The sequence below is a fragment of the Ammospiza caudacuta genome, chromosome 2, assembly GCF_027887145.1.
Source record: "Ammospiza caudacuta isolate bAmmCau1 chromosome 2, bAmmCau1.pri, whole genome shotgun sequence".
In the NCBI taxonomy this organism is placed as follows: Eukaryota; Metazoa; Chordata; class Aves; order Passeriformes; family Passerellidae; genus Ammospiza; species Ammospiza caudacuta.
In genome coordinates, this window is record NC_080594.1 from 110,982,648 (window position 1) to 111,007,470 (window position 24,823).

Sequence of the window (24,823 nt, forward strand, 5' to 3'; positions counted from 1 at the left end):
AAAATTTGTTTCACTATTCTTAATTCTTCTCATTTTCACAGTATGACCAGGCAAGCTGAGAGAAAACTGATCAAGTATCCTGCAAGTATAACATCACCTTCATCTTAGAGAGCAGTGCTATATGTAAAACAGTACACAATTTTTGGCATACTACTGACCAGAATCAATGTTCAGTATCAGTCTTCTATAGATAAAAGCACAACAACACACAGTTCATTATTATACTAACTTCATGTATTTTCTAACACATATTGCTTCCTATGTTTGCTGCAAAATCAGTGTGATCCAAAAAAAAAAACATCAGCTTTTTTTTGGTTCACCATTAATCAACCTCACAAGACAAAATTAACTCAAGCAGTGTTGGCTAGTGCAATGTAATGGAAAAGAAGTCCCAGAAAATATCTTCCTGATACCTCAGGAAGATTCACATATAATTATGTTTAAATTGTTAGAAAATAAGAAATTGTTATTAGCAGAACTGCTAGACAGTACCACTGAAAAGAACTACCCTAAGAAATAAGGACACAAAGATATGTTCCCATCATGAGATGCATTTGAGGCCATTACTCCTGCATTAAAAAGTGACTTTTAATTTAATCTTTTTTTTTAAATGGCATATAGTTTTTTTCAGATGCCCTGAAGACCAGCTATAATTTGAAATATATGTACATAGATTTATCTTACACCACAGTAACTTTAATAGTAAAAACTAATATATGTGTATTTTTAATCACATTTTCATAGGTTATTAAGTACAAAGCTATGTACACCATATGCTGCCTCCTTTATTCTGCTATTACATGGTTATAATGACTTGTATGCCATTACAATCACTTATGCATTTCAACACTTAACTGAAAGCAGGTTATATTGAATATGTATTGAAGTAAACTTTAAGAGAAAAAGAAAGATGCATGAAACTATTCTTTCCTAAGTTTAGTTGCAAGAATATATATATGACTCTATATTGTTCAGTACTTTTTGGAGAATTAAAATATTTTTCTAAAGCAAAGTATTTGTAAAGGCAAAATGACTAGCAGAAAGTCCCAAATTTAGATGATTTTTTTCTTCTAAAATTATCATAGCTATATATTTTTGATTTTTAATATTTTCAGTTCTCCTTGACAGGGCTATTTAATGAATGGCCAGAAACACCTGGAGCAAATAATATAACTTTTTAAAATATGATATTTAATTTTTGAGAAAACAAAAATGGTCAATTAAAAGAATGATTCTATCAAGAAGAGGAGGCTTATTTAATTGTTGAGCATTTATTTTGTCCTTGTATAATTTTAAAATTTCCCCCTGAAGTGTGTCTGAATTGTAACAGGATTATCTTCCATTTTTGTGCCACACATCAACCAAATGGGTGGTGATTTAGTAAGTACCTGAAGACAAATAATTTTTTCATGCCTTGAATGTTGGAACTGTGTAAGAAAGGACGAAGCCAGTCTGAATGCTAAAAAACATACTATATAAAACCAAGCATTTCAACAGTTTTCTTACCCACCTCAGCAACAAACTTGGTTTTGGTTGCATTTTCCAATTTACTTTGTTCAACCTCAGAGTCACTCTGAAAAGCTCATAATTGAACAGTTCTTATCTGAATAGGTCAGAACAACACAGCATAGATAAGAGCAGTGTTTAAGCAATTAGGCATTGTGGGACATTGCATAGAGGTTGTTCTATTTTACTATTTTAAATTGATCTGCACTGCAGGAGAAAGATGAAGTGTCATCTTCTCTGACATCAAAATGTGGAATTGGAGAGAACAAACACATTGGAGGAAAGATTAAAAGAAAAGTTAGTAATGCTTATAGCAAGGAAAGAATTTTTTTCCTTTTTATTTTTATTTGCTACTGCTGCTCACAGGCAGAAAAATTAAATCAGTCATTAACAGATAGAAAAGAATTTATAGCACTTGTCTGTGATTTCCATTATCATTCAATTTTTAAATGACCACTTTGACTTTTGTGTCTCTTCTGACTCATCAATTTATTGCATGAACTTCCTAACATCTATAAGAAAACACTATTTTTTCTTGTATTATCCCTATCTCTTCTTTTTTCAGTGGTTCCTGTCTATTTCTTTTCTATCATTTTAATATAGAGCAAAACTTGCTTCACCTAATTTCTAGTACATCAGAATAGAATGTACTGTGTGTAACCAAGCAATTCTATTGTGCATAAATTATTGTGTCCTACAGGCTAGGGATTCTCATTTGCCATAACTGGCAATCTTCCAGCGAATTTGCAAAACTTTTATCCATATATATGCAAAAGCATATAACGCACATAGAAGTTGATTTTACAGCACAAATGACATGTAGATAATTCTTAACTCAAACTGTATGCTTTGTTATGGACACTAACTTTCAAGAAATATTAACTGGAGAGTCCAAATGAGAAAAGAAAAGTAGAATAGGGTAGAACCATGACTGACAAGGCAATACTGAGCAAGTTGGACATGACAAATGCAGTTAAAACAGGGTGTTCAGATACTTTGGAGATGTGTAGAGGGTGAAAACTACATAGTAGAGAAATCTGCATAGATATTCAAACTTAATATATTAACAAAATGTAAGCTTTTGAATAAAACTTGTCAGCTCTTTCCTCTGACCACTGATCCACACATGGCTGAACAAAACAATCCTCACAATTTCCATCAGAGGAAAGGAAAGTGTAGATAACTTTAATGCTTTCTAAGTAGACAACTGTGAGTTCTTTGTCCCAAAATATTAGTCTGAAGGCAATGAAGCACAGCATCATCTTGTCAAGTGACATCTTGAACAACTGAACCATCCTGCCATTGTATCATCCCATTAACTTTAGTTTTGAACAAAGTACAATATTATAAAAACAGTATAATAGGCACCTTTACTTAGAAAACAGCCAAGCATGTTGTGCTTTACTCTACAGAACTGAAAATATCCAAGGATTTTATTGCAAAAGTAGATTATTTTTGTACTTTTCAAAAACATAGTATTAAGTTATTCTCCACACCACAATTTATATAGTTGACTGGGGAGAACAACAGACAAAGTGATTTGTCACATGCAGGTGAGACATGAAATAAGTTGATTTTCTTCCCCATAATGTAAAAATATTCATGTAGTCACTCAGACTAGGCATAAATACAAAGTAAAAATTCTCTCTTCCATCAGGAGTCATTGAATAAGAAAGCTATAAATAATTATTTGAAAAATATTTTGTCATACAAATGGAATACTTTCAGTACAGATTTATTTTTCTCCTGTCAGTTAAAGAATACTTTAAAAAAAGCCACCATCTGCAAATTCTTGTGATGATGACTTAATTCTCTGTATTATTTTGGTAAGATAAGAAATATGAAAAATTCTTCCACCAGGATCATGAGATCAAGCAAATAATCTTTCCTTTTGCAATATTGCTTGAGATTTTAACTCCCTCGAGATTTTGTCACAACTGGGCCTTGATTAACCTGAATTGATTTATCTGTGTGGTTGCTGTTAGGGTTTTTGGCTGAAAACATCACCTTCAGCTGTACTCCAAATAATTCAGGTAGCATTGGCTTTCTAGCATTAAAGTCTCAGTGCCACATGGTGGAGTAAGAAGCACACAGAATTTACACTGAAAAAGTGATCCTAAGAACAGCACACATTGGACTCCCCTTTCTTTCTGTCAAGTTTCTGAATAAACTAAACTGATCATTTCACTTAAAAAAGAGGAACTAAATATAATTTTATTTTCTCAGATTAATTTCTGATCAGCTGAAACAAAGATTCTTCTTCCTACGAATGCTTTAAATGACTTTGAAATTTTTGAAGCAAACACACAGAGCCCCCAAGCTCAGCAACTTCCTGATTATAAATTTCCCCCACGTGTTCTTTTAGAAATGCAACACATTTTGCTGAATGGGTTGCTAAATCCCTCAGCATGGATAAACTGATCCCTGCCCAGAAAGCAGCCTCACTGACTGGAAGATTCCCATTCCAGCTGTGCAGACACTGCTGTAGGTACCTTACATGAATGAACTGTTTCCAGCTCCACAAAAGAACGGAGCCAGCAGAGCTCCACAGGAGATGAGGCCATTCAGGATCTGCCTGTTCTGCCACTGGCTGGGGTGGCTCTTTGCTGGAGGAATGGCTCAGTCTATCTACACACATAAAAATGACTGTTTATTCCCTTTCTCTAAGGATTTTAAGGAGATTCACAATTGAACTTCAGAGAACTTCAATATTTGCTTTAGACCTGTTCAGTTGTTAATTTTTTTTTCATTAGGTCTCACTGGCACCATAAAATGAAAACATGAAAGGGAAAATCTCAGCAGTCTCTATGCTGGTTTTCCCACAGTGGATATAATACCATCAGGTGAACCTAATTTTAAACAATAAAATCTCCAGAAAAATAAAAAGTTCTACAAAGGCACTCAGCTGAAATGTTCTTATGAAAGTGTGCTAATTAAGGTTGATTGGGTTTTGTTCTGCTTCAGTTTTTGAAGTTCTGAATTACTTCCTTTTACCCAGTCTGTAGTAATTCCCAATATGGTACCTGACAATGCACATAAATCAGATGGATCCATTGGACATGTGAAACATGTAAGGGTCCAAACACACCAGAAAAAAAAAAAAGCACATTTTCATATAATTTTTTTTCTTATGTATTCACTTCATATAATTAGAAGATGAGAAATTAAAGTGATATATCTTAAAAAATGCTATTTTTATCTCTTTAAAAAAATTGCCTACATAATTCATATTCCTAAGAAGAAGAAAAATAACTCAAGAGAGTCAACAGATAGCTAAAATTGTTTAGGATTCAAACTGAAGCATTTTTTTTTCTAAATCTGAAATTATACTGATATGAATTAGAAGAAAATGAAGTAGGATAAAAATTATTTTCAAAATAAGACTGAATCCAGATGTGATCCCATTTTCCAAATATAGCATTTATAGTCCCAACATACACATAAAAATATCTGCATGTACCTCCAAGCACACACACACAAAAAGCAACTGAAAGGTACACCCATCTACCTGTTAATTGAAAAGACATAGTAACATTTTAAAAAATATTTTCAGGGCTGCATATATTCAGCTCTGAATATATTTAAGACTATCTAAGGTACTCTATACAAGATTATTACTTTTTACCATTATTTAGAACTCTACAAGCATGTCAAGAAACCCATTATTAGATATCTCTTATAATATCATTATAAAAGCACTCTTTTTCAACTTCCTTCTAGCTTTTTTCCCTGTTTACTTTCATAATCTGACTGCCTAAATTCAGATGGAATTAGCAGAGAAACTGAGGTATATAAAGTTGTGGAGTGTTGATAGTTTTATTGCAGAGATGTTTGGTTTTATACAATTCATATTCTTACCCTCTTAACGCTGCAGTAAAGCAGACCTTACAGAAGAAAGAAAGAATTAAAGAAAGAAAGAGCAAAAATGATAATTAGATGTACATTTTTATTTCAAAGGCTAAATAAACCATGTGTAAAGATTAGGAAAAGCTTTTTCCATTGAACTTCCCTGAGCTGTAAAACTTAAGTACATTGATGTGCACATTATGAAATAATTATCAATGTTGTTTTTGTTTCAATAATTTATTAATAAACCACATAATCAAGTTTGCAAAAGAGTCATGTAAGAGTAGTGAGGATGTTGAGTTTCCTTTTTCTAGGAAGGAAGGGAACTGGATTTTAAAGAATCATGTTGTTTATCCTTGCCCTTTAAAATTACTGCATAGTCTTCCATGACATTTACAGTCCTTTACATCTTCTATAAAGAAGATCTTCTGATCATCATCTGATATAAATCAGAAGGAAAATAGGACTTTTCTAGGAGAGTAGCTTAAACTTCTCAAAGTAATCCCACACAAAATTTGCTTGCACTTTCACGCTGATCACGTTGCAAATCCTCTTTAACGAGAGGCTGAGGGACAACCAAACACTCTTTGGTTAATTAAGAAAACTAGTAAACATGTAAGCCAACCTGTGTCTAACTTACCAGTGCTTCCTGAGGGACCTGCGCTGCATCCACCCTGTCGGCAGCGTAGGCTGACAGCTGCTTGTCAATGGCAGCCAGAGACTCCTGGATCAGGCGCAGGGTTTTGTCAGTCTCCTGCGCAGACTGAATACTCTGCTCAAGACTTTTCTGTCTTCTCACAGCCTAGAAACAATGACAATGTTATCAGCATTCAAAGTAATAATGCATATAATACATCTTTTCCACACATTTTTTTTCTCAATAAAGTTCAGGCAAAGAATCAGACACAGTTCCTGACTCGCGCCCATCCACCTTTTTGTAGGATAAATTGCGCATCTTTCTGCCACACATTCAGTTTTCTCCTTAAGAAACAAACAACACTCAGTTTGCACAGACAAGTACTAAAAAGCAAAGGATCCCCAAATAAAACCAAAGTGTAAATTGAAGATTTCTATTCAGAGTGGAAGATGGCAAAGCTGCACAAGCAAATCATCCTGACAGTGCTGCCTTTCTTTCTGAGGCAGAGAGGTCCTCCTGATCTTGTTATATAATTCAAGAGACTTTGTTTACTGAGAATAGGGTTACTGTCATCACAATCCTATCCAAAGCAATCCACCTCAGTAAGTGAGAGGGATAAAGACTCTGTTGAGCTGGATTTCTCTTATATGAAGCATAAATAGCTGTTTGGAAGAGACAATGCCTACTTTCTTCCTCCTGTGGGAAAAAAAAATTAGAAGTTGAATCTTGCTTCTGCTCCACCAGCAGTGCCACCACGGTTTTTTACACAATCCTTTTTTGGAGAAGGATGTTTTCCTTTCAAAGGAGCTCAGTTTATGGTTTAACAAATCAGGACAATAAATTCTCCATCCAAGTTGTCCTTACAAGACACATATATTAAACACTTCACATAAATGAGTCAACTTTAAATAGTATTTGCAACACTTTAATAAGGCATTTATTGGGTAACAAATAACCTGGTACATTCTTCCATCTGTCATTGTGTCTACCCACAGACTCATATATTTTTTGGACCCCAGCTACTGCCTCACAGAGTTTCTACTTTATAGAAAGCACACAGTAATTACCAGCAACTTAAATACAGCACGGTTTTTTTCTGTACAAGTCCAGCCATATTGCTGCCCACAGAATAAGGAGACTAACTTAATTTGACATGAATCAAAGGTGAAAGCAAGCACCCTTTAAATAACATTTCTAGGTATCCTGCCATTTTTCAAGTCAAATCACACTTTTCCTCTCTGGTAAGCCAGCTATACTTTAATTTGATTTCATACCCATTACAACACTCTTGCCTTGAACAAAAATATCTCTCAGCAATTCAGTGAGAATATTTGATATATGTGCACCTTCTTCACAGAGCTCAGATTCTCACAGAGCTCCACCTATAACAAATGAAGAAGATGATTTCTTGTGAGCATTCTTGCTAGCTGTTTGACTTAGTTAAAGGATAGGAATCCAACCAGCATTTTCTATATTTGCTTTTGTAAGCTGCTTTGTTCTATTTCAAAACAACTGATCAGATAATCTTGTATCACTGCAAGTTCCAGGAACCTTCTCTGGAACTGAGCAGCTTTGCATATCAGACCCATGCTGTCAGTGTTAATGGGAGCACCTAAACCACCAAGGTATTATTACCCTAGTGCAATATTAAGGTTTGCTACTTAAATGACTTTTACCTTCATCTGATTTGAGATTTTAACATAAAAACTTTCTCAGCCCATTCAAAGCAGTCAGTTTAAAAACCACTGCTTCCATTTACCTTGGCACTACTTGCTGCTGATTTGTGAGGCTGGCCAGGACACAGACTCTCTGTCAATCCATCTGCCTCACTATGGGGTGGATTTAAAGACCCATTAGATCAGAAACAGGATAAGTTGCTTTCTGCACCTAATGGGTAAGGTCATCCTCTTGGAAGCATGGAAGAACCATGGAAGAACTCCCCTGCTTTTACTGGTCTCTGTGGTTCACTGTTGGACTAACACACTGCAGAATCCATTCCTCCTGAGGGTTGCAGCGCCCTTATGTGCAGAAAAGCTCACCATTTAAAATAAGATTCCTGTAAGGTTCCATTCTTATGAGTTATCCAAATAACTGTCTGCACTTTCTAGAGAATTCAAAATACTGGACACAAATTTGTTGTTATATCTATCTGATGAACTAGTTTTATAACAACACCTGAAGCTTTGTACCTCTGTTAAGTGCTGTCCCATGCCAACTACTCTCTAGAATTAGAGATTTTTTAAGTACAGATACATTTGCTGCCAGCTGAGAAGCAGAGTACATTCATGCAATGAAGTACCAGAATGCATGCAAATTCCCAAAGACCTAAAATCCTATAAAGAATAAGTGGCGATTGAAAAATTGTCATCTTTGTGCTGATATAATCAGAAACTATGTATATTAAAATCCTATTTTAGAGTACAACTGGAAAAAACAAATTATTCTCAAATTTATTGATAAAATAATATCAAATAAATCAAATATGATCAAATATTATTGAATATCAGATAAGCTTAAGAAAAAAATAAAACCAATCTTCACCTGAGTCTGAATTTTTACACTTGTATTTCAAGAAACAAAAAGTCAGATAAATATATATTCATGTGTGTGATGTGTCTATGTGCACACAACACACACACAAAGACAAAAAATTCCCCTTTCATTGTCCTCAGAAGGAATTTGATTCCAGCCTGAGAACCTGTGTGACATTTTGCCTCTTCCAAATGAGATGAAAGTACATCTTTTCCCAAAGCTGTGAATGGTTTAAGTGAATGAAAGGATGATGTCAGACCAAGACATGAATGCAGGAGTAGAAGAGAGGAATTATTTTGGCAATGGGAGAAGAGACACAACACAGCTGAATTTTGGGAAACAGTACCTTCAGAGTTGTGGTGATTTTCTCAGTAGGTGCTACCTACATTTTTTGTCTGTAATTGTCTTACTGGAAACTGACCCTGCCTTGCATGTTCATGTACAGTCAAGCTCATACCTGACCTCATTGAATTCCCACAATAAATGGATTGAAAATCTGTACAGTAATCTTATAAAAGGTATGATACACCTGTAATGCAACATATTTCTCCAGTACACAACAGTTGATTCAAAGATCTAATCTTTTTCACTAAGTAGGTCCCTGGTACTACCACTGGCATTGCAGAATATTGAATAAATGCAATCAAGGGGAATGCCACAATATTGACATGACACCTTCTTCTCTTTCAGTAGAAAAGAGTTGTTGGTGGGCACAAGCATTAGAATGCTTTACTGATAACTGATAAATGAAAATTTTTTAGGAGTTATCCTTCTACACACTTACATCTGTGGACCTGAGCTCCAACTTTGTCCTTCCAATTCACATCTGTCTGTGGGCCTACTTTTTAAAGACATGTGAGAGTTCAGAGCTGAAATGTTAAATATTTATAATATAAAAATATTTTAATTTATGATGTTCTGGCTGGTTCAACTTGTTTATTTGTTTCCTGAAATGTTATGGGTTTTCTATTCCATTGTGGAACAAAAATAGATCGCTTAACACTGTAGTTAAATGTATCTGAGAACATAACAAGAAGTTCCAGCTTTGCTATCAGAGCATAGTCAATAAAACTGAAGTCTTTGGGCCCTAAAGAGAAGTGGCTGACAGTTAATTGCTAAATAGAAAATCTCAGGAAAATAAACAACAGTTTAATTATTTCTGAGCCAGCAAAATGTTGCCAGCTGTCAAAGAAAACTAATTCAAAGAAAAAAAAATCCACAGTTAGGCACTATCAGAATGAAAGAGAAATGAAAAAAATATGGAATATCTTTTTTATTTAAGTCTCTACAGGGTTTTTATAGATTTTTATTGCCTTGATGATAAACATAGCACTTTTAATGATATGATGTCCTGCATAAACCAGTTTACAATTTACCAAAGGTCAAAGGTAAGTGCAGGAAATAGCAACACGGCATATTATCTATGTAAAATGCAGAATTAATTGAAAGACCAGAGTTAATTCATTCATGTTGAATTTTATAATGTTATATTTATAGATATTGCCACTTTTTGCTTAAATAACACATTCCATCTATATAATACATCAGCTACATGTGTAGTTACTAAGATGACTGTGAGAGTTTTAAGGTTAAAAACAAATAATGCTGTTGAGGCAGTACTCAGTAGTTGGGCTGTTGAAGAATAACAGAAGAAAATATTCTGAAAATGACCATTTACTACAGGATACATTTATCTAAAAACCAGAAATAAATTTATTAATTGTCTTATAAGTTACAGCTCGTGGAAAGGGGTCTGTTAAGAAAGGCAGAAATGTTAGCTTGTTGAGTGTTTTGTTTTTTGTCTCAGTTATACTCTCGTGTTATTGAGAAATGTTGCCACAGGAAAAGTTTAAAAGTTAGGAAAGTTTAAAATTCCTTCCTAACTTGTTTAAATTACTTTAAAATTTAGCCTGACTTGGTGATATAACGGTTGTGACTGAGATATATCACAACTTCCCTGTGCCCTTTGCATCAAACTCCAAACACGTTAATCTCCACTTAATCTCAGAGTGGATTAATGTTTGTGCTTAGACTTTAATTAGGAACATTTTTTTTTTAATTTCAAAACATTATTATTGGACCCATGAATTTTTAATACCCTCCAACCTAGAACTAGATTTTCTGCATGTTCTAGGAGTATTATCCGGTGTGCTTATTGAGTAAATAGCTACAAATATTTTACCTCCCAGCCATTAAGTGACATTCAGCTTTGATCAACTGAATTCCAAAACAGCAAACTATACCAAAGAAGACTTTTTTTATCTCTTTAGGTTATCACTGCCAGCAGATAATGCCTCAGAACTTGTAAAAGCAGCCTTCAAAGCAATTATGTGGACATGGGGTATGAAATATTCTTTCTCCTCTGGAGAGGAGAGTAAAACAGAAAAATTATGTCAAATGATGAATGTGTGCTCTTTGAAAGAAACTAAAAAAGATAGTCTTCAGGGGAGTCCTAAAATAAATTAAGAGACAGGACACAATAATAATAATTGAGTCTAGTGTAAAGCCCATGTGAACAATAATGTTTTGTACAGTTTTTGCAAGAACAGTCTCAAGAATATCTGACTGACATTTCTGAAGCTTGCTGGACAGGATGTAAATTACTGTAAACATTGATAGTTGCCTGAGTATTAGCTTCAAAGTCTTCAGTGTTTCTTAAATCCCATATACACATTTGTAAGTGAATCAGTCCTTGAAAAGTAAGGACAGGGTATACCTTGCTATCAGTCAGCCCCAAATGTTCAAAAGCAAACTAAACACACTCACTCTTTGTTAACTAAAGAAGATAAGGCACACAAACATGAAGCCATTATCTGCCTTTAAAAATGAATCTCCATCTCAGTAGCAAAGATGCATTGTCTTACAGCATCATTCATATAGAAGTGGGTTGGTTTAGTTGCTCTATTAGCAATGAATAAATATTTCACATATCAGTCTCTGCCCACATGAGCTTATTGTCTTGGTAATTACTGGCAAAATTATTCAAATATAAACAAGTAACATCACCACTTTAGGACTGCCAATTAGCCTGTCTGAAGAAGTGACCTTGAAAATGAGCAGATTTGTGTTATGTGCCTGCAATATATTTTTATGGAAGGAGAATGCTGCTTGAATTTCAAGAGACTACACAAACAGCACAGAAAATTCAGTATCAGGAACCTATGAAGAAAAAAGCATGTTTTTCCACTTCAGATTCAGATCTCAGTATTTAACTACTCAATATCTGATCAAGCTTTCAAAGAAGTTTTTAAAGAAGACTTCCATCCCAATTTTTTTTCTACTTTTGAAAGAAACTGGATAGCAGTGAATACATTTCTAATATATTTTGCCTATATACTCATCCAAATTGTTTTCAGAATTTCACACAACATCTTCATTATGTGCTTTTGACAACTAAATCTCTGCACTTTATGAATTTTGATTAAATATCTATGAATGATGACTGAATAGTATTCAACTACCACTCAAAAAGACTCTTAAAAGTGTTCTCACATCCTGGAAGCCTTCTGCATATTCCTGGTCTTCTAGTCAGTAAAAAAATAATAAATACCAAGAAGCAGAATTCCAGAGAGAGTAACTGGTTTCAAACAGAAGTGAGATGATAAAAAAATATAAGAGCTACAAAAAGAGAAGGTATACAGAAATTTATATTTACTTTTCAGATACTGTCCAGGTACACAGAATTATGTGAATGCCTGCACTGCCTCAGAAGTACCACCAGGCTCTTTCCCTCCCCATCCTTCAAGTTTATTCTCAGAACAGCCAAGGACCCTCTTATAATTTTTATTTCAGTGTTTTTACTTCCGCTGTTTTCAAAAACAAGTATATTTCTAGAACCAGGAAAGAAACAATTTTTTTTCATTTTCATGGTAGATAGTCATCCTTCTAATACAGCTTCCTTCCAAAAATCTGCACTTGTACATCATTTCTATCATTGTAACTGAGTCATTTTTGACAGTAATTGTAGCTTATCTTCAAGCATGTTCTGGTTACAGTCATAAAGGGGCTGTCTGCATCCTTTGCTAGGTCTTTCCCTAATAATTCTTTCTGATCTTCACCAAAGTACTGAGCTGATATTTGCCTCATATTAATAGCATATTGCTAGTTTTGGCTCTCCTTGTGTTATACATTTCTATATTGAATTGTCTTTTTAACACTTTCATTTATACAAATACATTTATTTGTTGTTTAATAAACGATTTATCTATAACAGATATTCCTCATAATTGGTTTTAAAATAACTTGCTTCTTGCTAAGAGTTATGTCAGAGAAGATATCTTAAATATGCAATTAAAGATTAAACCCACATAGAAGGTCATTCCAATTCCAAAATTTTGGGGTTACCCATTTTACTGGTTTAGGCTGGGACTGAGGTAATTTTCTTCACAGCAGCCTGTATGGTTCAGTGGTTTGTATTGGTGGCCAAAACAGCAGTGATAATGCAGGGATGTTCCAGCCACAGCTGAGCAGGGCTTCCACAGCCTCCAGATATTTTCCTTCTCACTCTGCCCCTTCCAGGGACCAGGCTGGGCTTTGAAAGGATACAGCCAGGACAGCTGACCTGAACACCACACAGAACCAGGCTCAACAACAAAAAGAGTTGGGGAAAAATGCTTCCAAAATTGTCATTGCTTGGGGACTGGTTGAACAACAGTCTCCTGGAGGTAATTTCTTCTGCATCACTTGCTTTACCACTTTCTTCTTTCACTTATAAAATCATTCTAATCTCAATCTATGAGTTTCTCCACTTTTGCCTTTTCTATAATCTCCACTAAAGCACCAGGAGATGTGGAGCCTTGTGGTGCTTTGCTGCCTAGTGGAGTTAGCCCACCACACCCATGAAACCACTTCTAACGTAAATTGTGTTTGTTTAGGAACTGTGACCTATTTAGGAACTGTACCAAAAAAACCCTCTTATTTATTAAATGGTGTTAGACTGTCCTCTGCTTAGCAGGATGATCACTAAATATACCTCCTGCTGAAGTTCTTCCCACCGACTGTTGAACCTCTCAAGTTTCTCATTGATCAGTTCATCCATGATCCCACCATCTGTCAAAGTCTGAGCCAGCTCCCGAATCTGGTTGCGATTATCTTCTGGATGTCTCATTAAACGTTCCAAAGACTGAAAAAAAGTTAAAAAAAGTAGTTTATTTTTTCCTTTTGTAAATAAGTTTCTACAAAGCAATCCCAAACTGCTTAAAAATATAAGAAAGAAATTTCACATTTCATATACAATAAAAGTAGAGAAAAAAAGATTAAATATTTATTTTCTATTTCTTGAAAATTAATGTTCTGTACTACGTCTTATGAAACACAAGGATTTTTCATATAGCAATAAATGTAATGCTTAATTTTAAAGATGTGGACTATGCCTAAGGAGTTCAGTGAGAGCACTTGTACCTTAATATAAAAATCCTGCTTGAGTATCTAAATGGATGAAATTCAACAGCAAAAAGTGATTATCAATGCAGTATTTGGCATTTTGATGCACTACAAGCATTAATTTAATTTCTACTAATTTTAAAGGCTCTGTGAATAAAAATTAAAGAATAATAAACAAAGTTATGATGAAAACTTGTCCTCATTGAAGCTTTCAACATTTTTTTACTGCCTGAAGTGAGGGTTTTGGTTTTTTAAAGAATGTTTATTTTAGCATTACCAAAACTGTATATGAAACCCAGCACAAGACATTTAATTATTGTTTGATTTAGGTGGATCTGAATTCAAATCCTCATTTTTTAACTCTAGTAAGAAATTTGGACTTTGAAATATTCAGCGCCTTATTCACGTGCAATGTGAGTTCATAGTTTGTTTAGAAGTATATGAAATTTACAATTTATCAACACATATGACTGAGTTATTATTTAAGTCAGCACTTACATCTAAAGATTCAGAAATCTCTTCTGCACCTCCCTGGACATTTTCAGTTGCTTTCAGTTTCAGTTCAATCTCATTCAACCATTTATTTTCCGCATCCAAATATGACAATAATTCACGCCAACATGCCCATACCTCCTGATGAAGAAAGGGTTTATTTAGATTGAAAATTGCACAGAAAATTTTCCCTCATTAAAATACTGACAACATTCATGCCTCTTCCCCAAAGCAGCAGGGTTGATATCTGAAGCTAATGGGACCATATGATTTTATTTACCAGCAACCATCTGATCCAAATTAATATAAAGTAGAAGAAAACCATCATTTTGATTAAACACAGCAAAACCACAGAAAACAACATGAAAAAGTGAACTCTTCTGCAAAACACAACTTGAATCTTCATTTTCATGCATTATCCACTTTATATGTTTTCTGTAAAGTTTTCTTATATAAATATAAAAGTGAGCAGAATTTTTAAAGACCCATGTTAGAAATTAATGTCTCTATTATAAAAATGCACTTAGATTCCCTATATATTTTATATTTTAATTGCTTAAATCACAGGTTCATAAAACATCAGCTTTTAAGAATTCAGGCTAAAATCTCTATGGAAATTAATTCTAAACCACATTTAGTGTAATTTATAGACCTTTTAAGTGCTAGAGTACTAAACATAATGTTGTGAAATGTTCTTATTCTCCTGAAATTAAATTATTGTCTAATACTTTATTTATACAGTGCCTGAAGATACTTAAATAAGCAGATAAAAATGGCACTTCATACACAAACAAAACATTTAAATGTTCCATAAATAATATTTTTTCCTTTTTTTTTTTTTTTTTTTGTTAGTACAAGTTAAAAGAATGTTATTGAAATACATTACACTCTTGGCAGATCAGGTTTCCCAGAGGGCCGTTCATCTCACTGAACTTTGCTCACATCAAATGAAGGTTACAGAGGGATATTAACATGCACCAACACATCATCAATGATCAGGGTAAATGCAGATTATCAGTATAGACTACATACCTAATTTTCCACAGTGAAATTTAGACAAGATAAATTTTACTCTGGTGTATTATCGTCCTGTATGAGGTTATCTCTTACAAATTATTCACCACCAAAATTTAGCTCTTGCAACATTCACAACAAAAAAAGATACCTAATTCATCATTACTACTGTATAATGTAAAAATAGACCCATGGCAAGAATCTGCAATGGAGTTGGCCAAAACGGCAGGGTCAAAATGCATGGGAAATATTCAGTTTGCCAGCAGAGCAAGTGCTGTTCCCATGCTGACATAACACCACCTGACCAGCTCCAGGGCCACTCAGTCAAAACCCTTAGCCATGGAAGAGGGAAGCTGGAGGAGCTGATGAAGAGAACATCACAGGGCTGCTACAAAGCCAGATTCCTGGCTTGATCTCAGAAGGATAGCAACCTTTAGCAGCCATTGGTGTTTCTGACCTAAGAGCTGTGTCTCAGTCCTCTCTTGCAATACAACTCTCCAGCAGACATGATCTTGAAATAACTTTGTGTGTAGCTCATAGCACGGGGTATTTTGGTACATGGCTCATGAAGCAAGGATAGCCTTGGGCTACCCACAATTCTATGATAATACAGCTGTGCTCTCCACCTTACTTCTTGCAGTTCGAAGGGCTATAAATACAAGGCTGACAAGATATCAAACCTCCAAAGTCTTCCACTTTCCATTCAGCCTGCTGCAGAGTTGCTGGTAGCTGGTAATGAGAACATCAAGCTCCTTTTTCAAAGCCTCGTGAGCTGCAGGTGGAGCCTTGGCTATAAAGTTATTCACAGAATCTGTAATAAGCTTCACTTTCACTTCTTTCTGCAGGGCTTCCTCCTTTGCTCTCTGGAAAAGAAAAAAAAGAGGTTTTAGTCCTGATTTAAGAAGAGAAATTATTTCTAGTAAATATCAGAATTCTCTGACAGAATTCTAGATGCAGAAAAAGCCGCAAAAAACACTACAACAAAACAAAATACAACAGGAGACATTCAATTCCCAGACTTTGTGAAATAAACTTGATAGCATCTAAAAAACTTTTGCTTCATTTTGTTGCCAATACACAATACAATTTAACATCTCACAACCATCTAGCATTCTGGAGCTCTCAGACTAATGGAACTTTTCAGTACTTTTTTTTTTCCTCCCAGAAGTGCTCCAAGCACCGTTAGCATCATAACTTATGAACCACAAATGACCAAAAGAAAACCCAAAAAATCTGTTGTGTTATAAATGAATGTATCCAGATTTGATGGCAAAATCACAAGAATGGCCAAAAAAACCCAACAAAAGATACTTCTTGCCACTATCATTGTCTTGAATTTAAAAAGAAAGTCAGAAAATATTTTTTCTCTACTGTATATCCCACACTTTTGCTCCTCTCTTCCTTATTATGTGGTCTCATGAAAAAGATTTTCATACTCAGTACTGTTTCCTCTGAGTGTTTTCTGGTGTCTATGACTGCAATCATATCACAATTGGAAACAGGGATGTTATAAAAAGTGTCATCTGTGCCTACAGGCCTCCACAGGAATTTACAATGAGAATTCCCTGCCCAGAAAACATCAAATCAAAAGCATATTCCTGACAACATTTTTATCCCTCTCTGGTTCTGTAAGTCCATGAATCAGAATAATTGTGATCAGGTTGCCATTGCTAGAGGAAGCTTACAAAGTTGCTCTTGACTTTCCTCTTCTGTAGCTGTGGGAAGAAATGGGCTGTAGAATGAACACAGAATTCTGATCCACATTTTCTCTGTTGTGACATAATGAGAAATGATCTGGTTATTTCCTAGGTCAAGGTGCCAAAGTCTGAACACTCCTGTACTTCATCTGGATGCAGAATATCTACTAGGAATCTATAATGGTGATTGTACATAAAACTATGAACTTCATCTGTTTTAATATGCAGTGCAATGCATAAAATTGAGTTTTGCTATTTAGTTACTGAAAAAGAACTGTATCTTCAAAGCAGATATTTACTTTAGATATTTGTCTCTTTTACAAATGAGTTGTTCCATAAATTTCCTTATATTATGTGTATTCTGAGTGGCAGCAAATTATTTGTGTCAGTAAATAAAGAGATCATCAGTTGTATGGTCTGAAACTCTCAAATACTGGAAAAAAACATAGAAAAATGAACAGCTTGAAAACAAATTGTTCAATAGATTGTCAAAGCTATATGTATGATGACAATCAAGTTATAATCTGGCTTCCTGAATAGCACAAGCCAAACAATTCACCTCTAATAAGAATTACGCCCACATCCAGTGGCTTAGCAAGAGTGTGTTGAAGCATGTATCACAAATTTGTTGTTTTGTCCAAAGGTCATGTTCCTCCCACATGAAGGAAACATTATTAATTGAGATCAAAACATGCTGTTTCTATATTCCTGTATTAAAGACATAATATTCGTACATAGCACACACCAAGATGCATCTTAACATCTCAATTTTTTTCTGCTCATTCTAATGCAAAGAGAAGACATAAAACTGATTTCACTCTACTGCTGCTAACACCCAAATTTTAGGAATTATTCCTTAATTAAAAGAACATTAAAGCTACATCCAAATCAATATCCAGTAAAGAAAATAGGAAAAAAGCAATGCAGTGTTGAAGAATATCAAATATCTTCTAGCATATTCCAAATAGAAATTATTTCAAAACACCTAGATCTGAAAAGGTATTTTCCTAAAAACAGAGTAGACTTTCTTTACGATAAGAGCTTCAAAAAAAAGTTTGAACACAGCTCAATTAGTTTATCTTTTACCTTCAGCTCCTCAACAGCTTTCTGTAACTCATCAGGTGTTTTATACTCAAAATCTCTTTCCAGGTATTCTTCCTCAGCTTGTGTTATCCACTCGTGCATCTCTGACAAATCCTTTCTGAGACTCACAGTCTTATCCAAACCACCTTTTAATGCAGCCTTCTTAGCATAGGCCTTTAAAAAAGAAAAGATCACATAGTACTTGAAGAAAAGCTGCTGTACAAACTTGAAAACATTTTAGCCTGAAAAGGATCAAATTAAATCCTACAATAATAAAATTGTTGTTATTAAGCAGATGTTAACTAGTAATTAGGTAGATAATAATGACAAACAATCAAAAAAGTACTACATTTGTATGCATCCATTTTTTAGCAAATCATGGCCCTGCAGAATGAGTGTTGTAATGATACTAGAACGAGAATCTACACCATATGCTGAGGTGATCAGAAAACAACTGTGGAAAAGAACATCTCCCAGGGATTAGCTTCTGTGAAATGTAGAAAGAATAACCACAGGAGATTTTGAAAGCACATTCAAGGATGAAACCAAAGGCTCTTGAGCTATAAAGTCAGATGGCCTTTAACTAGTTCAAATGCAACTCACTGGAGAATAAAGCAATATGCATATTCTTCTGTTTATTAAGTCATTTAAGAATGTCTCCAAAAGGTGAATACCCTAAAAATAAATAAAGAAAAAAGTCCAATCTCCTAGTGGAAGAAACTATTTATCTAAAAGGGAAAAGCATTACTACCAAATCACCTGGCAATCACTAAGTGGGGGTCATATAATTGAATTATCCAGCTCATACATAGAAGTAGAACTAGATAATAATTTCGATCACCTCCATCCCAAGCCATTCTCTGATTCTATTAATTGTGCATTAACCTTGTCAAAATTGTCCCTGATTATGCATTTATCATCTTTCAGTAGAATTAAGAAGTTTGCATCAAGAATAGTAAGTTGCACTGGTGCTATTTCTCAGAATTGGGCTTGCAGAGCTTATTGCTCCAATATTCTGCTCTGTGGTGCTGTTTCAGTAAACTTCATTTTTAGTAATATCAGGAGAAATTTTCTTAGTATTTGGTCTCCATTTCTGACATTTATCGATTTGTTACTCATGCTTGATGACTGGCTGTTAAACATAAATGCTGTTCTACATAAATGTTGTTTTACAGAACAAAATAGAGTAACAAGCAGCAAGTATAAAAGCAGAATTGTATTTGGCTCTGTAAAATTGTCTCTTCCTCAGTCCCAGCACCAGAAGAGAAGGTAATATTCTATCACCTGAAAAGAGTATCTGAATTGCCAATGACAATTGCCAACTGTCAACTCTCACAGTCATATTAATTGCATGTATATCAGCCCAAGCTGACTTTTCCAAATCTTCTCAAGAAACATCCACAAACCAAATTGATTTTTGTATTTACTATTCGTGTATTTTAATAGCTATTGCTGAAGAAGTTGAGTTAGAAATGCCCACTGAGACAGAATAATTTGTGCCTTGTATTGAATGAAATTATTATAGACAGATTTTCAGGCAAGTCAGAGCAGAACTGTGACAGACTACTATACTTGTAAGGTAATACTTGAAATTTCTGTGAGAGAAGTGCAAAGGTATCCACCTTATTAATATCAAAAAGCAAAAAAAAAGGAATGAAATACTCCATGATAGTGAAAAGAATAAAAAAACTGGATCAATAAAATATCTTACAGATTTTAAAGATCAATTTTTTTATGTTTATCAAAAAATATAGAGAGGCTATTTTTCATATGTAAAGTGAATAATAAAAATTTAAGAAAATATTATACCTCATTAAAAGGTAACACTTTTACTTTTATGAAAATATACATTAAAAAAGTACAGAACAGAAAAAGGCAAGTAGGAAAAATTTAAAGGTAATACAACATGAAAAAAAATTTTTTGAACTGTCATAAAGAATAAGAATCCAAATGCCATCAGTGAAATAAAAGTAATTTTTAGCTTCTTTACTCTGCAAAATTATTTATTAATAATGCCTTTAACTAAAATAAAAGAACTGTCCTTTCCTCTTATGTCTCATTCTTTCAAATCTGTGTGACTCCTGGAGACTAATTTATACACATACATATGTGCACGTACTCTTAATTCTGAGTTATTTAATTATGAATCCTTCACTGCTTTAATGTCTTTTTTCATCCAGAGTAATGACATGCAATTTGAACAGTGTACAAGAAAACATAAAACTAACTACAGCACTTGACTGTTTTGGCAAATACCTTAACAACATCTTCAGAATTTTAGTTTACAAGAAGCCATAAATCATATTGCTGTCAGACCTAATATATTAGTATATATCTTTGTTGTAAAAATAGGAAGGTATTGTGTTATAAATAAATAAAAAAACTTTACATATAAAAACTTTACATATACTGCTACAGGCTAATTACATTCTGTAAAATATTAGTTGAATTAACACTTCTAAATTCTGTTTCATTTGCATATGTATAGATGGACAAATTCTGCCAATGAAAACCCTGATAATTAATTTAAAAAGAACCAGTCACAGCAGGAGATTTACCTGTTGGCAAGTGTGGTCCCACTGAGCATTGAGATCCTTTAGCTCTGCCTCTATTCTGGAAGCAAATTCTGGCTCTGCTTCACTCTTCATTTTCTTCCCAGTCTCATTAACACTGTTCAAACTGGGCTGGATTGTCTGGATATCATTTACTAAAGCCTAAAGGAAGAGAAGTTAAGGCAAGCAGAATTCACACAAAGTTTCAGATATGATATCCCTATGAAAATGTGTCTGCATGAGATTCTGACTTGTCTGGGGTCCAGATCTCCAGTAAAATGAGGACAATCAACAGACTTATTTATGGGAAGAAATTAAAAAGGAATGAGCATCTGTAATGTCACAAGCTGTTGTTTACCAAATAAAATAATATAATTTTTAAATGTTATGTATGCACTATAATCACATACATATATAATGTGTACATATATCTCTTAAAATGCTTCCCTGCTGTTGATTGAAGATATGAGAAATACCTAGATCTTTTATGCACATTTCTGAAAGAACATTCCATTATAATGATGAAAAATAACGATAATTCTTATTTAAATAATGGCTAAGAGAAAATGTGAGAGAACTTGCAGTTCTATAAGATCACTCTGAATGCAGTATTTCATAGTATTTACACATCCTGCCTGAACATCTTCAGAACTTGTAAATTCCACTGAGCATATAGACAGGGGCCATCACAGATTAGAAGATTCACTTCACTTACACACTCTGCTGGGACAGGAAGAATTTGTAAACCCTGTGATGGAAGTACCAATACTTCATGATGCTTTAAAACTCTGCTGGGATACCATCCTGGAACTTGTAAGTTTAGTGAAAAAAGAATGGATATAACTCACAATGCCTGCAAGTTCTTTTTGTACAATCAGAAAAGATGGTAAATTAGATGAGTAACAGATACAGAAAAAAAGATCTTTTGGCACAGATTATACAGTTTAAAAAAAAAATGCAATGCTCAAAAGCTCAACAAAGTCAATTAACAGTTGACTTTAGAGGCTAGCTATATATTATTTTCTGTATTTGTTGGTGTGATCCTACTATAAATACATTTTAAAAAATCACTTTAATACCAGCCTCCTTCCGGTATTAAAGTTTCCTTTTTATAACTGAATTTTTCTTCAAACCCAGGACATGAGAAAGGTTTGAATACACTGCAGAGGGCAATCCCCTTTCTACATGAATTTATTTTTAGGAACAGTAATAATTTGTGTAACTTCTGTATAAACTTAGCTCATAAGAAGAATTGAAAAAATGCCAAGCAGGCAGGTAATACTCACTGTACATTGCTCAAGTTGCTTTTCCAGTGCTTCTGAGTCTCCAAGGGCAGGCCACTCTTCCTTCAGAAAAACATCCACTTCAGCCATCCACTTCTTCAGTGTTCTAGTGTCATTCTGTGTATTAAAAAGACATTTCATTGCATCACACAAAACCTGACTGGCAAGAGTGTAATTCAACCTGGCACTACAACTAAAACTCATTGCAATGTAATTTCTACATTATTGAACTCTCTGAAAATACAAACACAGCAAACAAGTTAAACCAATTTTACCTGTACACTTTAACCTGTACTTTGACCATTTCTGACCAAGTTTGATGTGTCTATGAGCAGACAACCTTTTGGCTCTCAAATTTATGCCTTCTAGATATCATTTGTGTTTAGATAGTGCATGCTTGTTCATTGTTTCCCTCGATGGCTTCAGATTACTCATACTTGGCATTTAATTTGGGCTCACCCATCAAATGTTCTGTGCTTTCATTTAAACTCCAGATTCCTTTTGGAAGTTTTATGCTCTAGTGACTATATTTCTAACAGAACACAGCACAGAAAAAAACCCTGACTATTCAGAATGAAAAAAGCCAATGTAACTGAAAGAGATTCACTCCAGAAACTGAAATCATATAACGAGTTAATGAGTCATTTTGGTCTCTCAGTTACTCTTTCTAGCACTAGAACAGGAATATTACTTCCATAGCCTTCATTTAACTCTTGCAGTTAACCAACAAGTCTTAACATCTAATACTTGAAAAGAGGGAATGCTACCAGTCCAGGCAACATTACATAGGTAATCTAATAACTTGAAAAGTAGAATGAGATTTACAAAATGCCACTTAAAATTACCTTAAAATGCCAACTTTGATAATCAGATGCACATATTAAAATAAAATACATATATGGCAAAAACTTCAGAAGTAAATTATAAAGCATTTTTTCGTCAAACTATTTTCATCACAAATTAAATACATATCGATATTACATGCTGAATGCAAAGCTGAATTAAAGCACAAAAAGGGATGCTAGAATAGAGACTGTGTCCTAAAAAGTATAAAAATATGCCTTAGTAACTATTATGAGACAAGTAACCAAAGGGAACATTTCCTTAATGTGAACGATATACTTAAAAAAACCCCAGGCTAGCCTGGAAAATGAACTGAATTAATAAAATTAATCATACAAAAATTATCAGTATACTCCAGAATGGCAATTACCAAAACACTGTTGAAATATCTACTGTGCATTCCATTATCCAACAGTAAAAATAGTTCAGAATCATATTTCATTATGAAACTTTAATACCTTTACAAGAATACTTTTCGTTCATTTATGTGGTAAAATATTTATCTGGTAGGATTTTCTTAAAAAGAGATTAATCTCCTGCTACCAATGAAAATCAAATGTATGACTCACATTTTTAATCAGATTGTAAATGCATTTTGTTTATGAACACTGATTTCATCATATCCTATACTGAAGCATTCCATAAATTACAGCAGCTAAAACAATATTCTGGATGAGAAGTCATTCAAGAAGCTCAAAAGACAGTAACTTTTATAATAGATGTGTAGCAGAGGGCTTTTGGCAATAAATATAGGGAGTAAAATTTGCGCGCATCAACAGCTCATGCTGCTTTGAATGTTTTACATGAGCATGGTCATGATGCTCAGGACCTTTTAAGACCAGGGGAAAAGCTCTAAATTTGGTGGTGAGAGTGAAGATGGGAGGCAGAGGAGAAGAAAAAGACAAAAGCTTGAATTTCTTAAGCAAGTGTTCTGCTTTTTTAATGTGGCATTGTTTTGGGAGTGGGGTGGCATCTGTGAGGAGAGGACAGGTGCTGTTCTGTGCTGAACACAGACAGTTCCAGCCTCCCTCTGTGGAATCGCCATAGGACATGGCTGATGCAGTGGTCAGCTAGAGATGCTCAGTGGCAATGTATTTAAGAAAGGACAAAAATATCAGACAGAGGACGAGAGGGAAAAAGTGAGAAACAGCCCTGCAAAATGTGAGAAGCAGCTTTACAGACACCCTGGTGAGGTTCTAATGCTGCCCTTCTATATACCTGAAAAACACTTCTGCTTTCTGGAAAGCTGACAAGATACTACTATATTACAGGTGACTTTAATTATGTGAGTGAATTCATTAAAGTCAGTATGGTACAGCTACTTCAGATGCATGTATAAGTGCTTCAGCTACATTGAAAAAGAAGTAGAGGATCATTATTTCCAATTTTTAATTAAATTAGAGTTTTTTGCTAATGAAATAACATAATCAGGAACAAACACCAAATCAGAATTCAAAGTAAAATCTGTACTCATCAGAATTGAGCAGAAATTCAAACACATTTTTTGACATGTTTTGATATCTCACTTTGGTGTTAATTCCCACAAGCACCTAAATGCGTTCTGCCTTAGTCTCACAGCAGCAAGCCGCCAGGCATTAGCAGAGGCAGAAAAAGTGTGATGAACCTGGAATCTCTGGAGTTTGGTCATGCGCTCCTCCAGCTTCTGGCACTGCTCCGCCAGCTGTGCCGAGAGCTTCTTCCAGCGGCCCAGCACCACCTCCAGCTCGGAGCGGTAACTCCGGCCGACCTCTGCAGGGCCTCTCCTGGACAGCTCCTCCACAGTCGTGCTGAGATAGGTCAGCCCTTTCTGCTGCTCTTGCAGAGAACTTTGAAGAGCCTGTGAAAAAGAAGAGCGTGGAATTCACGTGCCAGGCAATTCCCTTCATTTTACAAACACGGGCGACACATAGAGGTCTCCTTTGCTAAAATATGCAATGGCATGACTTACTGAACAAT

The 24,823-nt window shown here is 34.5% G+C and overlaps 1 protein-coding gene across 1 annotated transcript in view; it reads right to left on the reverse strand.

Moving 5' to 3' along the window:
- Positions 1-24,823, reverse strand: part of DMD (dystrophin) — a 979,219-nt gene that overhangs the window by 621,831 nt on the left and 332,565 nt on the right. The window contains exons 23-30 of the mRNA XM_058822052.1: positions 24,492-24,704; positions 22,028-22,141; positions 20,748-20,903; positions 18,193-18,363; positions 16,090-16,272; positions 14,402-14,536; positions 13,494-13,643; positions 5,993-6,154 (exon numbers count right to left, since the gene is read on the reverse strand). Coding sequence (XP_058678035.1) covers positions 5,993-6,154; positions 13,494-13,643; positions 14,402-14,536; positions 16,090-16,272; positions 18,193-18,363; positions 20,748-20,903; positions 22,028-22,141; positions 24,492-24,704 — 1,284 coding nt within the window. The remainder of the gene's footprint in view (positions 1-5,992; positions 6,155-13,493; positions 13,644-14,401; positions 14,537-16,089; positions 16,273-18,192; positions 18,364-20,747; positions 20,904-22,027; positions 22,142-24,491; positions 24,705-24,823) is intronic.